The sequence below is a fragment of the Cupressus sempervirens genome, chromosome 3 (genome assembly GCF_028749045.1).
Source record: "Cupressus sempervirens isolate cs-2001-9-10 chromosome 3, ASM2874904v1, whole genome shotgun sequence".
In the NCBI taxonomy this organism is placed as follows: Eukaryota; Viridiplantae; Streptophyta; class Pinopsida; order Cupressales; family Cupressaceae; genus Cupressus; species Cupressus sempervirens.
In genome coordinates, this window is record NC_143120.1 from 112,158,207 (window position 1) to 112,181,779 (window position 23,573).

Consider the following 23,573-nt stretch of genomic DNA (forward strand, 5'->3'; position numbering starts at 1 on the left):
CAAAGGTCTAGGGATCAATCCTGATGAGCACAAAAGAAAGCAAACCCTTGTTAAGTTGACGACTCCAAGGGATGGTTTGGGCAGACCCCTTGTGAAGAGAGCTAAAACCATCATCTGCAACCAAGACTAGCTCCAAATCACAAGGCGGGATTGGTGCTTTCGTGGATGTTTCTCTGTAGTAGGAACGTTGTGATGAGAATCTCTTGATCTTGGGTGAGATCAAGCCAAAGATACGTGGACTTTCATCTGGTGGACCAGCTACCAAACTTTTTGTGCAGGATTAGGTTGTTCGTTGGTTTAACTCCATGCATCTCTGGGATTACATTGAATTCCCACATTTTCCACTATCATGTGGGTCTGCATTTGGGCTTGTTGTAATGTTTTGAGGATGGATTACAGTGCCTTAGAAGTCTTTAGGGGTATGTAGGGTGATGTGGATCTATGATTAAGCAGCTTTGGGCTGAATTCTGTAAACATATATTATCTTTATTATCTTTTTTAATGAAATATATTACATTACCAATCAAAAAAAAAATTTACTTTTGATTTTTTTTAAATAACAAACATAAATATTTAAAAATCTCACTTAGAATTTAAGTAGCTATAAACAATATTGAATATGATTTTAAAAATAATTTGATTTAATTTAAAATTACAATTATAATTTATTATATAATGTCCTTTGAATTTCAAAGAATTTCAAATGTTGTGGTATACATTTCACTAATAAAGTCAATTTCAAAAGAAAAATATAGGCTACTTAAAATAATTTGGCTTTTAAAATATTAATTAAAAAACCATTTTTAATAAATTAAAAATCTTGTTTATTTAAAATATTACCAAACTAAAAAAATTTGAACTTCTAAAAAAATTTTAAAAACTAATTCCACTTCCTATTTCAATTGTTGCAACCAAATATAGAATATGCATCTTCCGACTCCTCTTCCAAGTCAACCAAACAGAGGTCCAAATGATATTCCAAAACTTATTTTGAGAATGTGAGAATACCAGAAGAGAGCTTATTCCAGCATAGATGAATGTCGCATTCGGCAATTGTTGCAACCAAACAAGCCCTACAGGAATTATCTTGGGATTTGGGTGTTGAAATTTGACTAGGGAATTTAGGCACCACTTTGTGGTTGTATAAACGTGTGGCTTTGTAATTTCTCTTTGGTGGTTTCATATATTGGTTTCTCTATCTATTGGTTGTTTGGGATAAAGTTTCCATAGTGAAATTTTTAACTATTGTTATGCTTCCATGTTACTCCAACTCTGAGTGCTACCATTGCCTCCAATGAAGGCTCCTTGATTGGAGTGTAATGCAATCAATAATTTTTCTTAATAGTGCAAGAATTTGAACATTGGAGGGTTGGTTTTTTCCTAAAAGGGTTTCCCAGGATGCATCATTGTACTATGATGAATTATTTAATTTCGTTGTCTTTTCTTTAGGCTATTTTAGATTATATATTTTGTTCATCTCTCATCTCTTATGTGTAGCAAATGTTTCTCCACCTTAACTTCCTTTCATTTGGTATGAAGCACTGATCAACTTGAGTTCTATATGATAGGAACATTTTTTTGTATTAGTCTTGGTTTGAGTGGCAGCATAGGCAGAGATTTTTTTTTTTTGGAAAGATGGAAATGTACTAAGGTTTTCAAACCATCACCCCATTGCAAATTGGGACCCCCTTTTCTATCTAGCAGTAGGTTAGTAGTCTTAGGTCATGGCAATATCTAAGTCTCCAACATTTAGAGATAAGTTTGGGCAACTTTATTCTGTTGGATAGTTAACTTTGTCAAGGGTGTGAGCAAAAGTTGGGCTAAGCTAGTCAAGAATATGGAGTTGAAATCAAAGGATTTGTGATGAAATGGGTTAGAACCTTTTGCAATCCATGTCCCAGTTCCAACTTCATCTTAGACAGTCAAGAAAGATCATGGGAGGTAACACTATTGGAGGCGTGTTGAATCCTAGAATTTGGCTAAGTCTGGACTTTTTTGGAAACTCCCAAAATATAAAATCTTCATAACTATTATGAAGCTGCAACCTATCTCAAACATCCTAACAATATGTATATAAAATATAACTTAAACTTAGTGCTCAATGGGGACGCATCCCTTGCCCAATTCCCCCACTGCCATTCCAAAAATACATTAAAAGGAAACATCCAAGAAACGGTGTTTCAAGAAAATAGGAGACTTGGGGATGTCGTTAGGTACCGAAGTCGATCAAGCCATCCCCTAACCGTCCTTCGTACCTAACGACATCCCCTATTTTCCAGCCAAAAAAAGGTTTGTTGTCTTGCAAAAAGTCACCTTTTTTTATTGTTGGGTGGGCACCATGTGAGTAGAAATAGCAATTAAAAATTATGGAACCCAATTTGGAGGCTAAAAAGGTAAAGTCTTCTTCATTTCTTCATTTCAACCATTCTTGGAAAGAAGAAAAAGAAAGAACCTCAGCAAGAAAGTTTACATTTTTTAGTTGCAAGAGAAGGGTTTTCAATTTTGTTAATTTGCTATATATTCAACTTATAAAATGTCTAAGGTGGATGGTTTATCAATGTTATGACATGCATATTTGAATTCTCTCTCTCTCTCTCTCTCTCTCTCTCTCTCTCTCTCTCTCTCTCTCTCTATATATATATATATATATATATATAAATTCCCTTAGTTTTTTAATAGTCGTCTAATGTCATCTCCAAAAAATTGGCTCTAAACCGTACCAATACCGGAAACACATCCCTGTCTTGAAAACTCTGTGGGCTATATAGCTTAAACTATAAGATCTTAAATCACTTTGCCCTCCAACTAATGAAATTAACTTGTGTTAATCTTTTGTAGCTTTAGTCGAATAAACCTATGAATAATTATATGTGAGATATAATTTGTTCCTTATATATATATATATATATATATATAATGTAATTAATGAATAGACATGTCCCTTGAAGGGATATGTCCCTTCATGACCTTATTTCCAATATAGATGCGAGAGTGATTGCTGCATTTCAAACATACAAAAAATCACTGGCAATATTATTTCATTTGCAGCAATCTCTGATTTTAACATGGCATCAAAGCCTAGTTGTTTGCTAGGATTGTGATCGTTAAGTCGAGGAGATATCCAAGCAGCTTGGGCTGCAATGGATCATAGGGGTGTTTGTTCATGCGATGTTGACGGCTACACTGATTACAAGGATGAGCTCAAATCTACCATAGCATTGAATATTGAACTTCTTGTTAGTAGAGCAATGCCTTGTGCTAGGATTTTGAGTTGAGGATGTCGAACTGGCCAAAAACTGCAAATTGGGAGTAATCGGTGCTTCCACCAAAGATATCTAGAAGGGGCTCGCATCATATCCTCAAAGGCATGGTATCAATTTGGTTGGGAAACTCTTAATATCCGCGTTGAGATTCACTATTGGCTTGATCTCATTAATCTAAGTGTGCACGGCAAGTAGAGATCCCGTGAATTGTTGACACGAATAAAGATTTGCTTGCATAATTGGTTTTTGGCAATAGAGAACTTGTAGCGTCAATGGGCTCCTATATTTCAAGTGTGTTACTTTGGATTGTCCTATACAAGCACAAAAGTCTTGTGCTCTGTTCCACATGATTCTCTGCACACCACAAAGCTGAAAGAGGCAATCAGGATAAGCCACTATTTTAATCAGGATTGGGGCGGCTCCACTTTAACAGTCTATTAGTCCTCAATATGCAAATCACATGCAATCAATCTAGGCGGTTTAAATTCCCCATAACTAGAAGATATTTGGGCACGTGAATTGCACTTGGCAGAAAACCCGATTAAGATCATATATTCCAGACCATCTCTAAAGACATAACAGAGCAGGAGTAAGAAATACGAATAATAGAATGTAGCTTTGTACTTCATCAATAAAAAAATTTATAGAAGAATTTCTAAGGCACGATAAAGACATGGATAGTTGGCAATGGTACTCCTAGTAAACATTGGATAATGACAACTCATATCCTGCAACGAAAGAAGATTATTTATAGAGCGCTAGTTTGCAAAAGATACAACACAGCTAAAATATAGTGGATTTCTCCTGGCATCTCTGCAATACCAACATCTAAATGGTTCTTGCTAATGCGATCACATTCATGTCTATTGAAATGATGTTGTTGATTTCCTTTGGATATGGGAATGGATAATACAACCTGGTTTTGGAGAGAGAAACTTATATCTGTTATAGTTCACAGCTCATAGACAACACTATTGCCTTTATAAAGACCTTTCCTAGACTGTCTAGCTTGGGAATCATAGAACCATCAGGCTTGTAGCAGCACGATATTTATACTGAACATGCATATCGATGTTAACATTCATAAGATTTAAACTAAAGGAACAGAAAATTACAAGTTACTAGCTACCTATTTGTGAAGATTCTAGCAGAAGTCAAGAAACAGATGTTGGACATTAAATTTCTCCAAGTCTTTGACCATATGCTTATTCATTATGTTAACGATTTGAATCAAAATTGGTAAGAGCTCTTATAGTGGGGACACTATATTTAAGGGTGTGGCACAAAGTATTTGATTAACATGAAATTGGAGAAAAGTGTAATTGACAAATTGCATGAATATCAATTATAAGCGCAATAACTTGTGCAAGCAATTGTCAATCTCCATTCCTTAAGGCAATTGCAGATTGGACAGAAAGAGTGAAGGATAAAAATAAGATTTGAAAGAGGCATTCCATACATACAAGGACGAGATGCAAATCTTAGGTTTTTGATTGTGTCACTCTATAGGAAAGGCTAGAGACAAATCACTATGGACATCCTATTTATTTTCATACGTATTATAAGAGCTATTTGCCTTGATCTTTTCTTTTGTTTCTGGAGATGTTCTTGCAGGAAAAGAAGATGGATACTTTACACATGATACTAAATAGTGTACAAAACTCAATCTTATGACTGTGGCTCCAAAGAAGTTATGATCTCAAATTCGTTAATCATCTGATGATCATGTTGGATAAAGTGAGGCTCTTGAAGCAATATCTTTGATGATTAAGATTATGAAGTATCCTTCTATATTAAGAGGGAGTCTAATAGTTCACTAGAGATAACCTTGTACAAAGAGACGAAGCAAATAGAAGATATCCTTTAGTAAAGAATTTTCGATCATCTTGGTTGTACTGATCCAGAGGGAGTAGACCATGTCGAGATAGATTCTCCATTAATCAAAAACTATAGTAGTTAAAGCACTATGATTCATGGGATAAAGTTTCATGTATGTAGGTTGGAAGGCCTTATGCTATCAAGATGCATATTGAATTGGGAAGCGTGACATGACTTGCTGCAAGGAAGTTAGAAGGATGATAACATATTCAGAGGAGTTTGACACTTCATCGAAGAGAACCTTGTACTAAGAGATCAAAAAAGTTGATATCAAACTCAAAAGGAGTTTTGACACTTTATTAGTAACCTTGACAAGGAGGTCAAAAGGTCAAAGTTTCTTCGTGAAGAAGAATTCCCAAGTGCAGTCTCTTATATTCTTGTCTATGAGAGATAAGTTTGAGGTGAAAACCCTATTCTCTAATATGTTTCATAATGGATATCAAGACAATATCTGTGTTGACTTCATGTAAACTTTTGATGTCATGTGTGTATGGGCCTGCCCCCTATGTACATCATGAGGAAGTGACGACTTCCAAATAATTATCACTTTTATTTGCAGAATTTATTGGAAAACCTTACAATAACTTAAATCATGATATACATTTTATGTAAATGTTGAAATAGAACATGAAAGGCCTTATCTTGTAAATCAACAACCAAGTGTTGGATGTCATTAGATTGACGGACTATAAGTTGTTTGTATAGATATATGATAAATATTTGGTGAATATCTTACCTTGATATTCTGATAGGCCATTATTGTATTGAGTACTTGGTGGATATCATTAATTTGATGTTCTAATAGGCCATTACCCAGAGTCATTAGTGGATATCATTAAATCGATGTTCTAATAGGCCAATGCTCATGCTACCTAATATGAGATCAAATTAGTACTTGGTGAATATCCTATGTTGATATTCTGATAGGCCAATACTTATATGATATCATATATTGGAAGTCTACTGATCAAAGACTTCCTTTGCTGTATTATTTCTAAATATTACCAATGCTATTCTATTCATCCTGTGTTTATCCTCCTTAGCGAAGAGGGAGTGTTAATGTTTGGTAGCTTTAGTTAGATAAACCTATGAAAAATTATATGAGATATAATTTGTTCATATATATAAGGTTATTATTATTTTATATATATAATTATATTGATTATGTAATTAATGAATAGACAGGTCCCTTGAAGGGATATGTCTCTTCATAACCTTATTTCCAATATAAATGTGAGAGAGATTGCTGCATTTGAAACATGAAGAAATCACAGGCAGTATTATTCATTTGCAGCAATCCTCTGATTTTAACAATTTGAAAATTGGGAGTTTACCTGCAAAATAAAAAATCCCAACACTAGGTTGGAATCCAACATCATATAAAAATTCCTAATCTCCAAAAACCCCCAAAATTCTGCCCCTAATTTAGCTCAGTTTCAAGTGCTAAATGATGAGAAAAGCAAAGAAAGAGTGCAGAATGATGATTTTGGGATAATAGTTTGCGAAATTAAAGTAATCCCAAGAGAAGGTCAGAATCCAACCACCTCTCGAGAATCTTAATCCCAAGAGATATCAGATTTCCATTCCCTTTCCCGTGACAAAATCCTAAGGGCCCTAAGAATTCTGCCCAAGCGTGCGGGCTGGCTGAGATGAAATTTCAACCCTAGTTGATGTGAGATGATGAGGTGAAAATCAGTTAAGACTAGAAGAGAAATATACAACTTTTGAAAGATGAGATCAGATATTTATCCACCAAGCAGACCAGAATTGGATCAAGCATGGAACAATGGATCTTGGAGTATAATTTGAGCAATCCAATGATGAATTCTTAAGGAGGCAATCCCAAGGGAGGGGTGGAATCAACCATTTTCCTGGGATTCATAATTTCGACATACATGAGAACTTTGCCCCTCTACAAAAGTCAAATCTCATAAGAATTCATCGACTATGAGCTGAGACGTTATAGTTGAGAACAAGTCTAAAGCCAAAACAATGAATTTTCTCAACTCCAAACACGCCACAAATCAGACCTGAAACTAAGGAAAGTGGGGAAGTTGGAAGACTAGACCAGATTGTACGGATTTGCGAATATGAAATGCAAAAAGACAATCCTAAGAGGGGGTAGGAATCTGACCACCTCTTGGGATTCTTAATCTTGAGAGGGGGGCAGAATTCCACCATGAAATGATGGCAAAATCACCAGCCACATCTTAATTCTGCCATGAGTTTGTAGTATTTGAAATGCAACCTTGACTCCCAATCATTTGAAATAGGAGAAAACAAAGATTAAGGGCAAGTGGCGATGAGAATTTTGGAAAATAAGAGAGAAATCATGACTTGGATCAAAGCAAAAATCAGACTAGATTGACCTCAAGACATCTTAAAATCCATGGATTTCAACCAAATGATTAGGGTGGGATGGGAAGAAACATGGAATAAAGGTAATGACAATTTGAGTTCAATCGACGATATTGAGCGAATTGCAAAAAAGAAGCGCCGATCCACCCCCTACTCAGGGTTTGTAATCCTATCAACCCTGTAATCTCCTTCCAAACTTAATCCAGATCGGTGGAAGGACCAAAGATCACATGGCATGATTCATGTTCTAAAAACTTGCCTTCTCATTAAAATGGAAGTCAACTTTTAGTAAGTGTTTAAATTTAAATGATTTTCTTGGCTTGATGAAGCAAGTCAGCCTAGATTGGAGATACACCCTGTCAACTTTGAGGTCGCCTATACAAGAAGGGGAGGACAATTCATTTTCAGTAAACTAAAAGCAGATATACCTCTCTATAAAGAGCAGCGACTTCATTCTAAGGGCAGCAATTTCCTCTAGCACCAATTTTAAGACTTGGAGGGCCAACTTTGGGAGTTTGGAAAGCAGAATTCTCACTGATGTTTTCAGCAAAATCAGAGATAGAGTGCTGAAAAGAGGCAAAATATGGCCATGATATACCAATATCAGGCCCTATTAGACCCAAAACTTGGAGAAAATTTATCATAAAAATACATCCTCATTTTGATGGGAATGCTTGATCAAGTTGGTTTAGTAGGAGAATAGGCTATCTTAAGCAAATTTAGATGTGCTCCCATATCACAAAAGCTTTGAGATTTCCTTCATTTCATTTGTACTCATCATTTTGTAAGCTTAATAAAATTACTTTTGTTTTTGCAAGGTAAAAAAGGAGAGGCTTAGAAAGCAGGGAGAGAGAAAATGGATGCTACAAGATCAAGTTCAAAACTTCAAGCAAGAAGGTGCTTGAAGACAAGAAAGATGAAGCTCAAAGTTGAAAATGCAAATTCAGGGAAAGATCAAGAGACTCTAAGAAAGCAAAAAATAAGAAGAAGAAAAAATCAGAGAGAATTATCATCAGTTTAAATTTCCTTCAGAAATGCAAGTTCACTTTGAAGTATCCAGGTACATGAAGATTTCATCACCAAGAAAATCAAGATTTTCCAAATCAACAAGCTCAATGAAAATAATTTCAAATTGAAGATGGAGAAAATTTGAGAAAATGAAGCAATTTGGGAATATGCCATCACAAGGGAAGGTTTAATAATGTTGAATATCAAGAGCTATTTTCTCATCACCCAAAGATTGATCAAGTCTACAAGATAAGTAAGTCGAGGTGGTGCCCACTTGTCTTCAATCAATCAAAGGGCTTCAGTTACACGTGTCCAAGCACAATCAATCAAATTATGTCAAATATACATATTTTCTCGTTGGCTCTCAAAGGCATTATAGTTTTCTTATTGGCCCATGCGAAGGTGCCCTCATGTAATTGGATGTTAGTGCGGCAGCCCTAGTCTAGTTAGGGATTGTAATGAGTTGATCTTGGCCTTCATTATAATTGAGCAACTATAAAAGGTCAAGGCCTTTTCATTTGTAATTCATTATATTAAGAGTAGAGGTAGAGTATGAGTGGAGACTTGTTGAAATTGTGTTCATAATGCTATCAAAGTAATTATTCATTCATTGTTAATCTTCATGGTGAATTTACTTGTATTGCTTTGGAGTATTGCATGGTTTCTTCATTTCCTCACTTAGAGTTGAATTTTGTTTCAAGCTGTTTATAACTAGAGTTTAGTTGAATGAAAGTGATTTTGGATGCAACTTTAGTGAACTCACTTAGACCAAACCATTAGCTACTAGTTGATTGCAAGTTTTCCTTGCATGGTCGAATGGCATTAATATGAACATTAACTTCGATTATTGCTTGCACAGTGACATGCATCGATGGATGGTGTTAATAATATGGTGGTAGTTTGAAAATCTTCATGGTGAATTTAATTGTATTGCTTTGGAGTATTGCATGGTTTCTTCATTTCCTCACTTAGAGTTGAATTTTGTTTCAAGCTGTTTATAACTAGAGTTTAGTTGAATGAAAGTGATTTTGGATGCACCTTTAGTGAACTCACTTAGACCAAACCATTAGCTACTAGTTGATTGCAAGTTTTCCTTGCATGGTCGAATGGCATTAATATGAACATTAACTTCGATTATTGCTTGCACAGTGACATGCATCGATGGATGGTGTTAATAGTATGGTGGTAGTTTGAAAATCTTACATTTACCTTGGGAGATTGCACTAGCTTGGTTGATGTCTATGACTTTTCTGATTCTAGTAGAGTTACAAAGGCATTCATTATCTCTTACATTCTATCAGTAGATTAGATTATATAGACCCTTCTCTCTGTAAGTCATTTGTTGAGTGAGAAGAAGTTATAAACAAGTTGATATCCTTTGAATGAATAGTGTAAGTCCCTTTGTGATAACCAGTATATTGTATCATAAAATTGGGTAAAAGTCCACAATAAAGAAGGAAAGTTGAGGTTGTCTCTTTGATCATACAATCCACATACATTGTTTAGCATATGAGCATTCCTATTCAAGACAGAGTTGGAAATTTGGTATTTCATCTTGGAATATTAAGTATTCGATTTTGCATGTCGTAGTGGAACAAAACTCACCTTTACAGGAAGCACATCTAGAACAAATATGGAAAAATTCAATGGCACTAACTTTCAGTTGAGAAAGCTCAAGATAGAGGCTTTGCTCCTAGATTGAGATTTATGGGTTCCAATATTGCCTACATATAACTATCACACACTATCTTTGGAGGGTTAAAACAAGACAAAGTGTGCAACTCGTGAGGACAACTATGATATTAATGAAAATTTATTTTAAGACCTCTCTAAAAATTCAGGTGTTGGAATTTGACAAGAAGATTTTGACACCACTTTTGGGTGCTATTAGCTCTTGTTTATGTAGTGCCCATTTATTGGTTTCTCTATTGGTTGGGCTCTTGGGATTGAGTTTGCATAGTAGATTTTGTAAGTAATGTTATGTTGTCATATTATTCCAAATATGGCAATTGATGTCATCATCTTTAAAGGCTCCTTCACTACACTATATTGTAACCAATATTGTTGCTAGTTGATGCATTGCTTTCGAGTTCAATGGTAAAGTGTTTAACTCAAAAGAGTTTTCCTAAGGAAGATGATTGTGTTATGGTGGATAATTTTATTGTGTCCTTACTTTCTTACAAATTATTTTAGATCATGTATTCCTTTCATCCTCTCCTTTTAGATTAGGGTAAGAAGTGTTTTTGCACCTTTTCTTCCTATCACCATGAACAATATAAATTAGGGGATTGTGTGGCAAACTAATGAAACCAACAAATTTGGATTTGATTAATAGTAAAACCAGCACAGCTTTAAAAGACATAGTATTAAGCTATTAACTAGCTTGTAAAATAGTCAACGGAATAAATGATAATTCTAATCCTAGACAAGGTAATCAATGTCTACTAATCTATATCAAACTCCAAAACATAAAGTTTCACATGATAACAAGAAATTTGACCATCAAAAATCATTCATACAAGTGGAAACATTTGCCATCCTCGCAAGTCGCAACTAATAAGCTTTCCTACCAACAATTCTCATCAAAATGCAAACAATGAGAAATGCAGATAGGGAGAAGGCATTAACATGGAACAGAATCCAATAATTAAGATATCTATGTAGATTCAAAGCCAAGGAAATTCCTTACCAGCGCATTATTGGCTTCCTTCAAAGAAGGAAGTCAAATGGTACTTCAACATTCACAAAATTTACTAATATTGGAATTGGAGAGAGATTAGGAAGATGAATTAGCATGGGACAAAATCCAACAACAATATTGTTAGGTCTCAAAGAAATTCTTGGCATCCTCACAATTAATAAATTTTCCAACCAACAACTCTCACCAAAACGCAAACAATGGGAACTAGGGATGGGGAGGAAGGCATTAGCATGGGGCAAAGTCCAACAATCAAGATAATTATTTGTAGATCCAAAGCTTGCAAAAAATCCTACCAATGAATTATTGGCCATCTTTCTTCAAATATTTTTTTCATATAGTACTTTGACATTACAAATTCCTCAATTCTTGGGATTGAAATGGAATTAGGAAGAGGCATTAACATGGGACAAAATCTGACAATCAAGATCAAAAGCTTGCAAAATGTCTTGTCAATGAAGTATTGGCCATCTTTCTTCAGATCTCCAACATAAATTATCTAAATCAGAAAAGGCACACCAAAGCGAGATGTTAAGAAACAACTTGTCCAGCAGTAAAAAAGAAAATGCACTCAGCTAAAAAATCCATATTGAGTTGAAACGTATATTGAACTTAAGTAGCAATGAAAAGCATCGAGTAAACAATTTCACATTTCGTGAAAGAATGTCAAACTGCATAGGACAAAATGATAACTATACATTCATTTGACATAAACAGCTAATAGCCCACATTAATTGTTCATCAAAAAACTTCATGAACTTTTGAGGACAATTCTATCACTGAACTCAAATTAGAGACATAAAACAAAAAGATGCATCCTAGTTGCATGATTTGTACCAACTTACCAATGATTGATTCCTAAAGAATTAGAGGCAATGGAGAGGACTGCCATTACCAAGGCAAGATAACACTTTCTTTCTCATCCAAATTGGATCTAGAAGAAGTGTTCGTCCTCAAAAAGGAAAGCACCTTCAACTAATTTCAACACCAAAGACAATTTTTTGGTAGCATCCAAAATTGAATATATTTACATATCCATGTTCCTCTTGGAAAGTAATGCAATTTCAAACAAACAAAAAAACAAAACTTCATTTCAAGTTTCTATGCATTAGTTATGGCTCTCAGAAGTTGAAAGGCAAAAACAATCAAAAAACGATAGTTTTAGAAGTGCCTCTGCTGAAAAGCAAAACATTCATCTCAATGGATAAACATGAGAACCTGAAACAAAAAAACCAATCTTCCTCTTCCAATTCCATTCCAGTCTCCATAACCTGAGGGAGAGGTTCCAACAACTATAAAGAGAGGTTGGAGGGGATGGTTTTTATCATGGAAAGAGAATAACCAAATTAATGCATCTCTTAGAAGAACAAAGCTTAAGTAGTCATAGGCTTGACAGAGGTTGTAACACGGTTTATACTTCGGTCTTTTCCAACCCATTTTGGGGTGCTTGTCCCTTTTTCTTTCCACTATCCAATGAGTTTCACCATGTAGTCTTTTGAAATTGATTTTGCATTGACCTATGCAATGTAGATATGGTTTTCATAACCTTCAACATGACAGACCGAAATGATGGACTCTAAATTTAAAATTTCGTTCATTATCTATCTTCATCTTTACCTTCTTCAACATAGCCTGAGTCCAGTTCTAGCGGAAGTCCATGAGATCAATTATATTTACAGCTTCTTCTCTTAGCTGATAGATTTTTACCTTAAACACATTACAACATCCTTTATCAATATTTCATCTAAGTTTTGTAGTCAAAAACTCCATATTCCAATATTTCATGAACCTTAAAAGAGTCTGCAGCACATCAGCTTTTAATTTCCCTTTTCCCCCTTGTATATTAATGCATGTGATCTGCTTTTAGGATACATCCTAAGGATTGCTACTTCTAATCTCTACATTAACTGAAGCGGAGTATGACTGATAGTAACCACACATGTCATTTGGTAAGTCAATAGAATTGCTAGAAGTCGTTCTTCACAATCTTCTCCTTCCATGCCACAAGGCTTTTGAATGGACTCCATCAATTCCTTAAAAATGGCTTCCCTTGCTATTCGCCCTTGGATGGTAAAAGCTTGATGATGAGAGGAAGATACAAAAATCCACTATCGCTGCTCTCATAACAAAGTTCAACAATTGTTGATTTGTGGTGACTGATCAGAAAAGTACTGTACACTTATCAAAAGCCAAGGAGTTCGGGGCATCGCTTCGGAAAAAAAATTCTTCTTTGGTTCTCATCAACCATTTCCCAAGGTCGACTTGTCAAGTATGTTTAGCGTTAACTTGTTAAGCCGACATAAGTCGTGTAACATTGGCTTAGGGTTAGGATTTTTCCTAATGTAAATATATAGCTTCTTGCAGCGGTAATTTGAGCTGTAAGGGAGATTGAAGATTGTAAAAGGTTGAAGTTAGTGGATAATAATATTGGCCTCGTTGTTTGGTGCATGTAGCCCAGGGATTGGGTGAACCATGTTAAATCTTTGTGTCTTCTATTCATTTATGTATGCTTTATTTATTTGTGACATTGGTTATATTTGCATGTAATAGTTACTTCTATAAAACTAATCCTAACAAAAATGACCCCCACAATCATTATTTGTTTGTTTTAGAATCCTAAATCTCACTAAAAAAAAAATTATGTAAACTTTCTTGTGCTTTGGCCACTGCTGCCAAAATGTGCCCTTACTTTTTCCCATTTGATAAGGTTTACAACGGTGACCATCATATACATACACCATTGTACTTTACCTATTTTCAATGATCCAATTTTCAAAAAGCTGCTAAAGGGATTGAGAAGTTCAACAGGACATTAAGTGCTTTTTTAGCACTTTCTGATTCTCTAGCACATATCACAACCTGTCAGCCACTATTTGACACCCTAATATACTGATGCCCACCAAGAACTTGCTTGCAGTACTTTCTACTTCATCAAGTCTAGTCCCATATGACCACCAACCAACCTTCATTTGCTTCCTCAAGTACTTGGGTCTCATCTTCTACAAAAGGCCCTACCTATCACTCTGAAGCAGAATTCACCGAGTGTCGGAATGTTCACCCTGGACATGATCTTGTAATGGACCAGTCAAAAAGAAATCAAGAATTCAGTTCAATAGTGTGAAGTGCAAGAAAGTTCATTTATAAAATATGGAAAAGTCCTCACATTTATTTTGAGGTTGTCTTTTAAAACTATTTATGTGATATTTTGAAACAGCAGCAATGGTGCTTGTATTATTTTTTGGTTGATAGCTATTGGAAAACAAGGTTGATATACTTTATCATGGCTACAGTGGGCTTTGGCTTTTTTGGATCAGAAAACTATGAACATAACAACTGTTTGGAAGTCGGGTAGATCAAACTCAAAATGATTTTTTTATTTTATAAACTATTATATTGGCTGAAATAACATAACGCACTTCTTTCCTGTTTTCTATAGAAAGATTGTAATAAAACAAATGTTTACTTCACAGCCCATCAGTTGACAATGTAGCAGTCTCTTCCACTAAGCTATTAAAAAAGTGATACATTTAGTCCCCCACACAGAATAACAGATCTTATAACAATGATGAGTTGTTAAAAATTCAATACCTTTATAGACAGAGCAACCAAAATGAAAGTATTGATTGCAAGGTTGACAAGCAATGCTACTGTGAGAGGAGATTCAAGCAGCAACTGTAAAATATATCCAGCTTGTACAGACTCAATGCCTTCCTCCAAAGTTCTCCCATCTAAAAGGACCCTATTCAGTGCCAAATTAATTCTCCATGCAACTCCACAAAGGCTGACCGCTGTATATGAAGCAATAATAAGGCCATAACTTCTGCCCATTTGGGTATATTGTGATGTGTCTTAGAATGCGTCACAAAACTTCCTGCTCCAACAAAAACAAAGAAACAATTCAAAATGTCGAGTATGTGTCTCGAAAGAAGCATCTGAGAATATCCCTTCATGCATCTGTATGTATAAAAGCCAAATGTCTCCAATTGATCAAATAGGGAGTAGAATGTTGACAGCATTTAGTCAGAATATGGAACTATCCTCTGAGAAAACCTTTCAAAGATGGATGCACATAAAGCCTTGCAAACAGAATTAAGAGAAAGCAGATACAAGAATAATGACTAAACTACACAAATTATTAACTCGTTATCAACAACTCTAATATTAAGATTAATATGTTCAAAACTGAATAACAAAAACTAGTTGTCAGGAATATTGCTTGGTATACAAATTTTCTGGCGGAAGCATTATCATTAAATTTGTTAAAAGATATAAAAAAAATAACTAATGTGGGTTTGCAGAACTGTTTGGCAGTAAGAATAAAGTGTAGTTGACAAGATGATGAATCTTCTAGATCTAATGATTTTCACAACAAAAACACAATTTCAGGCTGCACCTCATTATAGTACAAGATTGTTCTCATAGAATCAAAAGGACCAACCCATGCCAGCTACTCGTACAATGTTATTAGTACTGAAGGCAGATTTCCAGAAATTCACAAGTGTGGAAACGAAACCAGAAGCAAAGAACATAATAAAGAGGTAGTCAAGAATCCATTATCTGCATGTTCTTGTACCATGTAATTATAATCCCACTTCTCTAATTGGATAAGATCTGAGAAGAAAATTATAGATAGATCTGAAAACATGATGAAACCTCAATGAGATATAGAAAGCAATGTTAGGAGAAGGGTTATAAATACATAAATAACTAGTTAATGGCAAGTTTTCAATGAAAAATATAGAAAGCAATTAACTCGTCAAATCTCAACAAATCTATAATTTTCCACTAAAAAGCTATAGAGTTCTCTAATATTCAAAACATGAATGTCCAATATAGATTGCAGAATGAATAACATGAGAATTCCACTTGGTAAATACTCATTTTAACTGACACAACAAGTTAGCCTATTTTGAATATAAGTCTTCCACAGTCCATAGAAGTAGATAATTATTTCTGGATCAAATTGTACAATAGTTTGTATTCAACATTTCTGAATCAATCACAGTGATTCACAATTTTCCTGGCGATGAATCACTGTGAATGATTTGAAGCGTTGAATAAAAACCATCACACAGTTGTATCCAGAAATAATTTTCTAAAGCTAGCCTATGTCAGTTTTACACAATTATGCCTGCTATATCATATGAAGGAAAGAGAAAAACCAACCCAGCCACATAAGCGTATGACTGGGAAAAAGTTAAAACAGAACAGTTCAATAGAGTCAAGGCCTCTCAATGGAGAACATGATTAGGAATATAGAAGCTTGTCATGATCAAAGTTAATCAATTTTACATAATTAATCAGATGGTGCAGTCACGCCATAGCATAGCAAGAAGTAACAAGACCTGTAAGTTGACAGCTGACAGAATGCAATAGCACAAATATTTGGCCAGGGACTCTCTAAAGTACCCAAGATCAGATGAAATATAAGTACATTGATATAGAAGCATATGCTGAATAAGTTGACCGTGCCAGTTAAACTGCAAAATCTTTTTAGGATCACATGATTGAATTTTAACTCTTGCAGGTAACATCGGCTTTTATTGATCAATGTAAAGACATTAAAATCGTAGTAAGCACTTCAATGATCATTTTCTCTCTAACAGTCCTGAGTATAAATAAGTGGCGGTCAGTTTTCCCCACAATGATCTCAAAGCAGCATTTGGCGTTTAAGAACTTGCATGGATAGACTATATTCTTACAGTTGAAAATATCTTATCGTTAGGTTGATTGTGCACACTTACTTATGGATTGGTTAGGAATGTTTTTACAATGATAAAAAGTGTAGTACATTAAAGCCACGCCATATAGTTGGGCAGAGAAATCAGAAGTGTCCAATGTGAATATTGCAGCAGGAACCTATCCTTTACGATAAGCTTGTAAACGCCATGTTGATCAGAAATTTGTGTTATTGATGATTATGGAAACCATGTCACAAATTACATATTTGTGTTTTGCTATTATCATTTGATTTAATGAACGTTTGCTCATTTATACTTAAAAAATATCTCGATACTGATAATGATTTTGAGTCGAAAAAGAAACGGCAACAACAACATCAAACTCCTACAACCATGAGAACAAATTATTTAAGCTCTTGGGAGAAGTTTGCTACAAATGCAGGTCCAGCCTACTATAGAACGCGATCCCAAAAGATAGCATCATGAATGAAACCAGTCTATAACGGCAACCGACCCCAAAAGATAGCATCATGAATGAATGCTGAGCTATTTTCCAGAAAGTTCAGTGTTTTCATTTACCATACCTTTAGTGGTATAGAAGTTCCACCATATAGAAGACACTCGTCACAGATTTAAAAGACACATTTTTGCTTTAAGTATCTAGATAAATTTGACCCTTGATCTTGAAATCGGCAATTGTTTTAAAAGCGAATTTGCCAATGTTGCAATAATTGTTCGCTAAAATAGTAATAGATGATCTTTTTAATGAATTCCCAACATTAGCCGATGTGTATGAAAACTGCCCACAATTTGAGGCCTATCTCGAGCATCATATGTCATAACAAGGGTTTTGACCGTTAAATACCAGTTTCGTTGCATTACCGTCAATTTAATTGGAATTGAGAAAAAGATTCAATATATTCAAAATATACAAAATGACAATCATTATAAACCTTCCATCGAAAATTCTATAGATCCCGACCAGTAATTATCAATAACAAGATCCTTTCTTAAAATTTGCTTGCCATCGTCAGGCTTTAAAAACATATAGCAAGCTGCCAAATCTGTGTATACTTTCCAACGATTCCAAACCCCAATTTAAAATGCAGAAAATGGACATTAAACCTGACCAAATTACACATACTTGAACTCAACGGGCGCCGGATCTATTCGCCGTAGTGAACTTGCTCATCCTGCAAGGTTAAAGAGACATCAAATGGCGACAATCGACATAGAATTGTTGAAATTCGGGATTGCAGGGTTCCATTCGGCATTACATTTGCTCCATGTTCAAAACCCCACAGGTCTTCGTAACTGGAAAACAAAGGCTCAATTTTTTATTACGAGAAAATGGAGAAAAAGTAAAATACAAATGTACGTAAGCAAATATTATACCGGGGATCTTTTGAACTTAAAAATGATGTCCCAGATAAATTAGTGTTGATAGGTTAGCAGGACGCGGTACAAGGTTAGACACGTATGCATTACGATGTTCTGTTGGGTTTTTGCCGCGTGGACAACTTTTCAAGGAATATTTGCTAAATTAAAATAAGTCCAAATTGTTCCGTCTATATTTTGTAGGGGATTCTTGTCACTATTACAATTAATTTATGCACTCAAGTTTAATTCAGGGTACAAAAGAAGAGATGTTTGACTTCCACATCAAAAACAAGTTTAAAAAATAAATTATAAAAGAGAGATTCTATAATTTATTGTTATTATATAATTTGTATTAAAATATTTGATCATTACATTTTTATTTAATGTTTTAATATGAAATTTTTGACTTCAAATTTTATTTAATTGAATTAGTGATTTTTTTTAATGGGATTGTATTAAAATATGATTCTAATTTTTGATGAGATTGTAGGTGAAGTTTCTTTTTAAATTTAAATTATTAGTTAAAATTAATAGTTTGGAGAAATAATCTTTATAACTGAAATGACATAAAATCTTTTAAAAAGTAAGGTTACACCGAAGAAGATGTCATTTAGAAATTTTCAAATATTGAATTTAAATATTACAAAATGTAGAAAATGTTTTCTCTTCTCATTACAAAGATATTGATTGGACATATATGTTTGCTTGTGTTAGACATTTATTTTGACAACTAAAATCAACATTTGTTGTGGTCGCTTCTAACTAGCAATTGTACCTTTGGGTGCAATGGGGTGTCAAAGAGGTGTAGACATTTAATTGGAGAAAGTTTTGGTCTATTTTTTAAATATATTTGTATAGTACATGGTTTCAAATAGTAGGTAATTTAGCAAATGATACTATTTGTGCAACAAATGATCCAATGTGTGTTGTGAATGGTTAGAAGCAATATGGGGACGATTTACACAAGTTGGGAATGATCAAGAGTTGAATGGCGCTAATCTACAACAAGATGAAAATTGTCCAAAATAATTTAAGGATGGTCCAAACCATGTCAAGAAAGATCTAGAGCGGTCTATAGGTGATAAATGTGAGAAAAAACTTTTTTAAATGAAAATCTAACTTTTTGGTTTCTATGTTTTGATAAAATCACATTTTTAAGGTCTTTAGAGCAAAATTTGGGGTCAAAAGTGTCATCAATTACTTAGGATAAATATCAAATTTGTGGTTCGAGAAACTAAAAATAGATATCTTCAATTCCTTTCTAATAATGCAAGCAATTTTAAATTTCAAGCACCGAGAAGAAAAATATGGTCCTGCCAAGTTGGGATACCTAATTTTGTAGTTTTCTTGATATGTTTAATTGTGTTTATTATTTTATTCTCTAAAAAATCTTCAATTCAAATTAGTTGGAATCTTAAGACTATTGGGATGTTACATGTGTATAAAACTCGTTTCAAAGAATTTAATAATGATTTTTAACACATACAACTCCTATTTTGAGTTCTACTATTCTCCATTTTTCTTCACAATACTTTCAAGTTTCTACTAGCCTTGTATTATTAAACAAATTTCTTCCACCAAATCCACAAACTCTTATTTGATGGTGTTAATCTCAGATTGGTTTTAACAAGGTAGTGACAAAACACCTAGTCATTATTTAGCAAAATTACTAATGAAGGGTGCTCCCCTTAAACCATAAACTCATAACAAAAACAAAAAAACAACAACAAATGCAAGAACAAAATATGGACTTCTTATTATTGCCACAAATGCAAAATTTCAGAATTCACAAATACAATATGCTAACCCAAATGGGCACCTTCATTGTAGTAATATACAAGACAAAGCTATGAACTATCACCTAGAGTTGTCCTAGACAGTGTTTGGGCCTTTCCTAAATAGGCAATTTTATGCTACTCGGGAAGGTTCTAGATGCTCAAACTTAATATCTAGGGCCGACAAACCCTAACAAAACATATAGAGTTGGCCAATTACATCTTTGACATTTATTTTAGGAATTTCAAGTTGCCCAACTTCAGAAGGCCATAACTCTTGAATCGTTGCTCCGATTGGCTATTATAACTTTTTTGGAAACGCCAGTTGCTAATCTACAGGTAAGGAATCATGTAAGTGCTCTTCCATTGAATTTTCAAACCTCATCCAAGCACTCTAAGGCCTCCAACAATGAGCTTGAAGATTTTTCTGCAAATTTTTCCACCGAAAATTTGCAATAACTTCTCTGATACTTAAGCTCAAGCAATGAGATTTTTATGGTAGGCTTATAATGTTGAAATGCACATTCATATAGAAAATGAGAAAATTCTAAGTTCATATGACAAACTTACTGAAAATGGTATGCTCCCGTAAATAATAACCACCTTGTCTACTAGTCCTTATTAAAATAGAAAGACTGAAAAAAAAAAAAAAAAAATTGGGTGATGCAAGATTGCTCTTACACCCAGGATGCTCCTACATCAGACACCGAGGGTAATTTAAGAAGTGACCCCATCACGTCTCATATGTTTAGAGGAAAACCAAGACAGTTAACCTCCTCCCTTGTTAGCCATGATGAATCCTCTACTAGCTTCCCTTTCCATTTGACCAGGTATTCCTCATAAGTTTTGTTCCTTGTACTGTTGCCAATATGACTGTCTAGTATCTCCTCAATCTCCTTTATAGCTGAACTAGCTACTGGAATACTCCACTGCACTTTTGCAACTTCATCTCCTTCATAATACTTCTAAAATATTAAATACTAGTGAAATTCAATTCAGCAGGCAACTCCACTTCATAGGCATTTCCAAAATCATGCCTTTTCACTATCTTGCACGGTCCAAACTTCTTCATCTCCAATGTATTATATGTACCCACTAGAGAACACTCCTTTCACAAATGAACCATGACTTCATCTCCAATCTAAAATTCCTTATACCTCATTTTTACATCTGCCTTAGTCTTGTACTATATATTCATCTTTATAATATGCTTCCTCACCTCCTCATGGATGTTCTTCAAATGTTCAAAAAAGTCTTTCCCTTTAGCACTACTTATCTCTCCTTTATCCAACTATCATAATTTTGAAACATTTATAGGACTACTCCTGTATACAATCTAGAATGGTGATTTACTAGTATTCTTGTTGACAAAATTGTTATATACAAATTCTACCTGTGGTAAAATCAGATCCCCATCCTTTAAGCTTGTCTCCAACCAAACATCTCAATAAATTTCCCAAACTCCTATTCACCACTTATGTATGTCCATCAGTCTGTGGATGGTGCAATGAACTAAACTTCAAATCTTTCTTCAACTTCTTCCACAATGTATGCTAGAAATACCCAACAAATTTGGCATCTCAATCTGAAATTATACTCTTTGGCAAACCATGTAATCTCACCACTTCTCAAAAAAACAACTCTACCACATGAACTGCATCACTAGTCTTCTTATAAGGAATAAAATGTGCCATCTTTGAAAACCTATCAGCCACCACAAAAATATAATCCTGCCCACATTGTGTCCTCAATAATCCAAGAACAAAATCTATGCTGACATCCTCTCACAATTTCTCTGGTATAGGTAGTGGATGATACAATCTTGTATTTTGCTTCACTCCTTTTGACATCTAACATATTCTGTAACTTTGTACAAAATTCTTCACATCTTGCTACAACGGTGGCCAGTAATAATTCTCAGCAACCAAAGCTATGGTTTTATCTCTGCCAAATTGTACAACAAATCCTCCACTATGTTTAAAAGAGAGATTCTATAATTTATTGTTATTATATAATTTGTATTAAAATATTTGATCATTACATTTTTATTTAATGTTTTAATATGAAATTTTTGACTTCAAATTTTATTTAATTGAATTAGTGAATTTTTTTTAATGGGATTATATTAAAATATGATTCTAATTTGTTATGAGATTGTAGGTGAAGTTTCTTTTTAAATTTAAATTATTAGTTAAAATTAATAGTTTGGAGAAATAATCTATATAACTGATATGACATAAAATCTTTTAAAAAGTAAGATTACACATATGAAGATGTCATTTAGAAATTTTCAAATATTGAATTTAAATATTACAAAATATACAAAATGTTTTCTCTTCTCATTACAAAGATATTGATTGGACATATATGTTTGCTTGTGTTAGACATTCATTTTGACCACTAAAATCAACATTTGTTGTGGTCGCATCTAACTAGCAATTATACCTTTGGGTGCAATGGGGTGTCAAAGAGGTGTAGTAGTTTAATTGGAGAAAGTTTTGGTCTATTTTTTTAATATATTTGTATAGTACATGGTTTCAAATAGTAGGTAATTTAACAAATGATATTATTTGTGCAATAAATGATCCAATGTGTGATGTGAATGGTTAGAAGCAATATGGGGACGATTCACACAAGTTGGGAATGATCAAGAGTTGAATGGCGCTAATCTACAACTAGATGAAAATTGTCCAAAATAATTTAAGGATGGTCCAAACCATGTTAGGAAAGATCTAGAGTGGTCCATAGGTGACAAATGTGAGAAAAAAAAATATTTAATGAAAATCTAACTTTTTGGTTTCTATGTTTTGATAAAATCACATTTTTATAGAGCAAAATTTGGGGTCAAAAGTGTCATCAATTACTTAGGACAAATATCAAATTTGTGGTTCGGGAAACTAAAATAGATATCTTCAATTCCTTTCTAATAATGCAAGCAATTTTAAATTTCGAGCACCGAGAAGAAAAATATGGTCCTACCAATTTGGGATACCTAATTTTTTAGTTTTCTTGATATGTTTAATTGTGTTTATTATTTTATTCTCTAAAAAAAAATCTTCAATTCAAACTGGTTGGAATCTTAAGACTATTGGGATGTTACATGTGTATAAAACTCGTTTCAAAGAATTTAATTATGATTTTTAATGCATGCAACTCCTATTTTGAGTTCTACTATTCTCCATTATTCTTCACAATACTTTCAAGTTTCTACTAGCCTTGTATTATTAAACAAATTTCTTCCACTAAATCCACAAACCATTATTTGATGGTGTTAATCTCATATTGGTTTTGACAAGGTAGTGACAAAACACTTAATCATTATTTAGCAAAATTACTAATGAAGGGTGCTCCCCTTAATACCATAAACTCATAACAAAAACAAAGAAACAACAACAAATGCGAGAACAAAATATGGACTTCTCATTATCGCTGCAAATGTAGAATTTTAGAATTCACAATTACAATATGCTAACCCAAATGGGCACCTTCATTATAGTAATCTACAAGACAAAGCTGTGAACTATCACCCAGA

At 34.0% G+C, this 23,573-nt stretch overlaps 1 protein-coding gene across 2 annotated transcripts in view; it reads right to left on the reverse strand.

The window, feature by feature from the left end:
• The window catches only part of LOC149565030 (E3 ubiquitin protein ligase RIN2-like), a 90,931-nt gene extending 72,661 nt beyond the window's left edge, over positions 1-18,270 (reverse strand). For both annotated transcript variants that reach the window (XM_089818578.1, XM_089818577.1), the window contains exons 1-2: positions 18,031-18,270; positions 14,794-15,076 (exon numbers count right to left, since the gene is read on the reverse strand). In XM_089818578.1, coding sequence (XP_089674704.1) covers positions 14,794-15,033 — 240 coding nt within the window. In that variant the 5' untranslated portion in view covers positions 15,034-15,076; positions 18,031-18,270. The remainder of the gene's footprint in view (positions 1-14,793; positions 15,077-18,030) is intronic.
• Positions 18,271-23,573: the final 5,303 nt, after the last annotated feature.